The 7,366-nt window shown below is 38.0% G+C and overlaps 1 protein-coding gene across 1 annotated transcript; it reads left to right on the top strand.

Annotated features, from left to right (window-relative positions):
* Positions 1-5,402: 5,402 nt before the first annotated feature.
* Positions 5,403-6,949, top strand: LOC148554653 (uncharacterized). The gene is made up of 2 exons (XM_088490422.1): positions 5,403-5,757; positions 5,847-6,949. The coding sequence occupies exons 1-2, from the start codon at positions 5,403-5,405 to the stop codon at positions 6,947-6,949; spliced, it is 1,458 nt and encodes a 485-aa protein (XP_088346548.1).
* The last annotated feature ends 417 nt before the right edge of the window (positions 6,950-7,366 follow it).

A 7,366-nucleotide genomic window follows, 5' to 3' on the forward strand; every position in this document is an offset into this window, starting at 1 on the left:
TTGAAGAGTTTTTGTTCGAGCTTCGTTTGTTGCTTTTCCATAACAATATCAAATTTGTCATCATTTGTTTGTCCCAGTGGATTCATAGCTACCATCCCCACCATGTCCAAAGCTACAATCATCCTTCCTAGCCTTTTTTATATTTTCTCATATGCTTTATAATAAAAAAGATACAAATAATTAATTGTTAGTTAATTAGGTTAGTTAATTCGTATTAATAATTAACATCAAGTTGTGGATATGCTGGCTCCACAGTTTGACCAATATATTGACGTGACTTTTACGTTCACTCAGTCACACTAGCTAGTGGAGTATTTTTTTTTTCCCCTTCTGTCATCTTCCAAGTGCTTCCCATCAAGTGCAGAATATACACAAAATAAATTTAAAATTTTAATTTATTTAAATTGGCAGATAAATTGATCATCCATAATTATAAGTACTGAGATGTCAAAAATTATTTTTATATTAGCTTTGACCCGTTAGCCTAAAACCGATCAATACCAATAATTTCAGAATCAGGATCAGCACATAATTCTTCCACAAATCTCTCTTCAAATTACTAAAGCTCCGAACATCGGGACACCAGAAAAAATTCCAGTCAAATCGGTAACAAACAGATACGAATAACTGCTTTCAGCAACTCCATTATATATGAATGATTCACTTAGGCACAGGCATTCAGTTTTATTCTAAATTACTTTATACTCTTACTTATTTAAGCATTGGAGTTCTTTTACAGGTGTCCAACACCGTCTCCCCAGCAAGTAGATGACGTTCCATCCTCCTGCTCCAAGAAAAACTCGGAGATATCTTTCAGACAGGAATATTTGGCGCCCATCGCGGGTCGAAATTAAATAATCCCACGACAACCTTTTGTTATTATTTTTGCAGGTCTATGGCTGATGATGTTGTTTCCCCACCTACTCATGATGATATGGTGGCAATAACATCATTCTCCAAGTGCCAATCTTCTAACTGATAGGACCAACGGGAGCAAAAATGAGAAAAACAAGAAAGGGACTGAATAAAGCTCCACAGAAGTGAATAAAGTTGGAATTATATTCAAGTTTTTTAATTAAATTTAACAATTTTTTTACAATATTAAATTTTTACAAACTTATCATTTATTCTATCTTTTTAGTGGTGATAGTGAATCTTTTTTATGTTCATTTTAAATTCACGTATTACTGGTGAATGAGTATTCGCTTTATTCTTTATTTTACAATGCTTAGCTCTCATCATAATATTTATTATTATGCTGAATTCTTCTTTTTTCTTCTTCTATTGCCAACAATAACAATTTTAAGCAACTTACTATAATAATAACACTTTCTTATTGATTTTTTTTAGCAAAACAGCATAATACATAACTACTTATTCCTATTGATACGTTAATAAGCTATAATTTTTTCTTATTCTTTCTCAATTGTTTCCATGTATTATTGAAAATTTCTCTATTTGTTGTTTATATTATTATTATTATTATTAGTAATTACTGCTTGTTCTTCAACTAATTACTCAATGTTTATGCTGTCTTATTCATGTTTTTTCAATTATTCGGAACGACGGAGCTTAATTTTAACTTTAGCCAATAAATTCAGAATATGTATTTAATAAAATTTCTTCTTAATATATTGGTGATTGAAACAGGACATGTTTAATGTGTCTTCAATTTTTCACCTTCAACTTATGAGAATAGACCTCGATCATAACTCGTGAGCAAATTTCACCTCCACCTCCATCAACTCAGACCGAATTATAACTTATGAACCTTACCTATAAGTGGCGGTTGACATTTCTACTTCGATAAAATTATGTATATGTATAATCTAATTTGCTCATATAAATCTTTTATGTCAACTTTCAATACATTAGAAATATGCTACTCTATATATTCGAATTACTTCATATTATGTATGTATCTTATCATTTCATATATCAAAATCAATCAATCAATCCATCGAAAAACAAAATTGGCTATTAATCAATCCGAAAAAAAAAAAAGACTTTTTACCAATAAAAAACAAACTCAATTAACAATTATCTCAATTTATTTTTCTATTTTACAATAATTTATGCATGTTTACTTTGGGCAAGAAATTCGTCAATAAGTTGCTGTGGGTTAGAACTTTTCAGTTCGCGTCAATCAAATGCTATATGCCATCCATGAAAAATTGTTCTTAAACAGAAAAGTATCCCTACATAATTATATTGATCGAACAACTCTTACCATTCAATTGGTTTTGAATAAATATTAACTAACTGACTAAGTTTGGGGGCTATACCACTCATTGAATAGCCATAATTATCTCACTTTCTAATCTTTTTTATTCATTTTTATTTATTTGTTTATCTATTTCATCTGTTCGATGGTTCACAATCTTTCAATATAACTTTTTCACTACCAATTTTTTTCATTTTTCTCTCTTTTCAATCTAACAAGTTGAGCTTGGGGCTGCCATAATCACAATTCCGATTTATAGGTCAGAAGCTCAACCTGTTTAATTGAAAACTTTCACATGTCAAATTTGGGGGCTGCTATAATCACAATTCCGATTTATAGGTCGGAAGCTCAACCTATTTAATTAAAAACTTTCACAGGTCAAGCTTGGGGGTTACTATGTTCCATTGGCTATAACCTGGCTCATGTAAAATTATAAATCGGAATCTTCTTAGAACTAAATAAATAAACACGTGCTACTAGTGGAGTACGTGCTTTGCTCTCCTAACGTGCTATATCTGATATTTATCTTTTACTCTTACTAACTTAAGCGTTAGAGTGCCTTTGCAGGTGCCCACCGCCGCAGTTCTTGGAGAAAACCGACGTATCATCTCTTTTGTCCAAGAAAAGCGAGTCCGAGTATCAGGAAAACGAGTTATACCTTGGAGTCGGCTATCCACACAAAAACATGCTTAATTTTGATGATGTGCATACCAGTGGTCCTAACTGGTAATAAACGCGTGGGTGGTAGGTCAAAGTTTCTTGCAAGAAACGAGCAATGACGCAAATCGCGAGAAATGCGGATGCAACACGCGTCGTTAGGGCCAAGAATGAAAAATGAATAGAATCACATCACATTTTCACGTCTTCTTTCGAATCTAGAAGAGGCCGACCTTTTTCACCAAATCTGTAAAGAATTTTTAACAATTTTTTCAGTGTATTTTCTAAAATTTTCAATGACAAAAGATCTTTTTGTATATATAAACGAATACTGCTCATCATATTAATCTATAAATAATACAACAAAAAATTATATCAGAAATTTAAAAAACTACGAACATATAGTGATGTCAGACTAAAAATCAACATTTTAATAATAAATTGAACATTAAACAAGATATAGTTCTAACTATTGAATTTAAATATTTGATGAGTTGTTAAAAGCAAAAGCAAGATTATAAATATAAAATCAAAACATGATTTTGTTGCGAGTGTTTAGGAGTTATTCATACTCTATTATCTATCTAAATTACTTAAAAAAAAGTATTAAATATCTACTAAAATTTTAATATATTAAATGCTTACAATTTTGTGGATATTTGTTTTTTTGGTAGAGTAACATGTGAAAATAACCCTGGAAATTTAGAAATTTTGACTCTTGTATAGAAGCAGAAATCACATGACAATCCTTATTTTTTTATGTGTTTTGTTTTTGTCACGTTGAAAAGGAATAATAGCCAATAATTTCTTTGCAATCAGTTTTAGCATCCTTTTGTCTTATACGTATTGTTTGTTCAATGACAGAGATTTAGAGAGTTAAGCCCCACTTTAATTTGGTCTTTGACTTTTTAATTGTCATAATTTAGTCCTCCAGATTTAAAAAAATGCATTAATATAATTTATTCTCACCGTCGTTAGTGAAATAGTTCAAGTTTTGCCATGTTGAACATATTAAAATGATGTTGTACATGTGTTACGATGGGTAACCGGAGATTACTGGACTGGACTCGCGAGGTTGGCCCAATCGTCTATGGAGGGAAGTCTTCAGGCGGATTCGCGTCTTCAGGGTCTCCGTCCGACTTGTGAATACGAGTGAGTGGGGGTGGTACCTGCAAGGACACTCCGATGCCTAAGTCAGCAAGGGCGTAAGCAGGTCTAGAGAGTATTGGGGCTTAGAAATACCTGAGGGGTGTCAGGGTACTTATAGTGGTGAGCCAATAACCACCGTTGAAGTAGTTCCACCTTTTAAGGTGAATAACCGTCCCTTTATCTTAGGGAAGTTGAGATATGGCTCCAGGAAGTGGGTTGAGAGATTTTAGGGGCAGTTACCCATTTGAATGAGTGTTTATCTGCCAGCTAATCGCCGTTCCCGACTTCTTTAGAGCAAGTCGTAGCAAGCACCGACTTCGTATGATGAAGGTCTGTGTTGGGTGAGGCTCAATCCTTTGGATTGGGCCTCTCGTTTAAACCTGGGCCTTAGCATTGGGCCAGGGTATGAATAGTGCCCCTACTCGAGCCCAATTTCTTTTAAGACTTGGGTTCGAGTATTCTACTCGGGGTCGTAGCCGACTTGTGAGGGAACCGACGTGATTGTTCGGAACCGACGTGACTTTCGTGACTTTTGGTTTTCACAGTTACGTCTAATTAAACGTCGCGTCCGTTAGGGGTTTGCGTAGGTATTAATTACCTTGGTAACGGTGCACCCATTAATGACCGCTTTCCGTTTTTTACCATTATGCCCCTAACGTGCTTATAAATACCTTCCCTCTCTTTTGTTGTTTCGTTTCTGCGATTTTTCAAATTTTCTTCTTCTCTGCTCGTGGGGCATTCTTCGTTTGAAGGCTTTCATCTTCCTCTACCTTATTTCCAGGCAAAGGTTAGTCTTTTCTCCTCTTCTCTTATGAAATGCTTCTGTTTGCATGCCTTTACTTTTTTAGAGAGAGGAGTTGACTTCGTAGGCTTTTTGTTTTATTCCGTGTCTCCTTAGAGACCCTGTTCTTGATCTTTTTTCTTTTCCTTTGTAGGTTTCGCTAATCCCTTTTAGGAAAAGAAAAATGACTTCCATAGAAACTCTTGCTCAGTGGGTCGATGTCACGGTCTTAGGAGAGGAACCTCTGGTTGATACTGATTTTATTACTGACCTTCGCACTCGTCACCGGCTCTGCACCTCTGATGAGGATGAGCCAAAGTATGAACTACTTGTCCCAGGTTCGGAAGACCGGGTTTGCTTTGGGAGGGCTTCAGAGGCAGCCCCTCATTTCTTTTATATGTACGAGAGCATGATCACCCGTCTGGGCGTTTTTCTCCCTTTCTCTGACTTTGAGATTGCTGTTTTACGTCACTGTCGTGTTGCACCTACCCAGCTTCACCCCAATTCCTGGGATTTTCTGAAAATTTATCAGTTTATCAGCCATGCTTTGGACTTTCCGACCTCTTTGAGGATTTTTTTTTTCTCTTTCATATGACCAAGCCCTTCAGTGGGCAGAATAATAAGCAACAGTGGGTGTCTTTCCGAGCTATACAAGGTCGGAGAGTCTTCACCCTTTTTGATGAATCCTTCCATGACTTTAAAAACTATTTTTTCAAAATTCAAGCCGTAGAGGGTCACCACCCCTTTTTCCTGAACGAGGATTCTTCTCCTTGCTTTCCTCTGTACTGGTTGGAGGCCTCCCCTTGTGAGAAATATAGTTTGGATGATCTGGATGAAGTGGAGGCAGCCATTGTGGGGTTCCTCCGAGAAGTGTGGGGGAGGGCCCCATATCTGGATACCAAAAAATTTCTCCAGGGGTCGCCGACCTTTGTCCAGACACAACTAGGTAGCTTTTGTTTTTCTACTTTGCTTCTGACTTGCGATTTGTTTTTACCGACTTGTCTGACTTTTTTGGCTACTGATTGTTTTTTACAGAGATGGCGAAGAAGAATTCCAGTGAGTCTTACCAGAGAGTCCAGGAGGCCAAGGCGAGGTCCCGTGCCAAAACTGGCGGCGCCAGGGTAGCTGGTTCTCCTCTTCCTCCTCCTCCTCCCCCTTCTTCCCAAAGTTTGGGGACTCCTTCTCAACCCATCGTCATTTCCTCCTCGGCTTCTTCTCAGCCGCCCCCTCCTCCCCGATCTTCTCCTGAGCCAGAGAAGAAGAAGCGCAAGACTTTAGAGTCTAGCTCTTCTTTTGAAGGTGAGGCTAAGGTGGATGCTCCTGCATTTATCCGGAAATACATCTATCCCCATACTCATATAGGTATGGATGATGTTTCTATCCGGAACCACCTCACTATTCTGGCTCAGAAGAATGTCAGGGCGGCGGCGGTGTGCACCAAATTTCTTGATATTTTTGAGAAGACTCCTCTTAGCTCTCTGGGTTCAACTTCGAGAGTTGAAGAGTTGGAGGAAAGGCTTCTCATATATCAGAAACATGAGAAGGAGTTGAAGAAGGAGGTCGCTGAGTTGAAGGAGGAGGGGGATGTCCTTCAGGAGAAGGAGAGCAAGTTACAAGCCCAATGCAATATGGAGGAGGGCTTGAGGAAGAAGGCGCAGGAGAGTTATTCAAGTTTGTTCGAGGACCTCGTGGCGGTGAGGAAGGACTTGTTGAATTCTCGGACTGCTTATGCCGAGTTGGAGGACTCTATTGCTGAAGGAGCCGAGGAGGCCTGGAGGATTTTTAAGGAGCAGGTCGGAGTCCTTGCTCCCGACCTTGATCTCACTCCTTTGGATCCTGACAAGATTGTCATTGATGGTGCCATAGTTTATCCTCCTCCCTTCCTTAAGCCTGTCACCGATTCCGATCTGAAGACTCGGGGGCAGAGGATAATCGAGTCCCCTCCTTGTTCAAAGGATGCTCCGAGTTCCTCAAGGCCTTGTTCAAAGGATGCTCCGAGTTCCTCAAGGCCTCATGGAACCTCCTCTCCGTCTCCTATGGATACTTCTCTCCTTGGTACTGATGGCGCTCCGACTACTCTTCCTGGCTCTGGTGGTGATCCGACTACTCTTCCTGGCTCTGGTGGTGATAATCTCTGAAAATTTGTTGGCTATATGAGGGCCCGGCCTGTGGGTCTCCTCTTTTTTAAACTCTTTTTATGTTTGTTGTTGTGATTTGGTTGACATTTCTCTTGGCCTTTTGAGGCCGTAAACAAAATATTTATAAATACCCTTTTTGGATAAGGGTTTAAGTTACCTTTTGTGTGCATGCTTTTCTGATCTTGATACTTTAGAGAATTTCTTCGACCTTTTTTGAAAACCTATTCTTTGGCTTGTCTGTCCTCCTGAGCCCTCTCGCTTTAAGGACTTAGGACAGTATTTATGTTTTTAGTAGGTTTTTTTATCTCTTTTTTGCTATTCCTTATACTCAACTTTGTGATTTATTGAGTTTCTATGACTTAGGTTGTTTTTGCGATGCGTTTTCCTTTCTACTCGGATTTTCACTCCGACTTATGA

The sequence above is a fragment of the Arachis ipaensis genome, chromosome B6, assembly GCF_059453495.1.
Source record: "Arachis ipaensis isolate K30076 ecotype BB chromosome B6, ASM5945349v1, whole genome shotgun sequence".
NCBI lineage: Eukaryota > Viridiplantae > Streptophyta > Magnoliopsida > Fabales > Fabaceae > Arachis > Arachis ipaensis.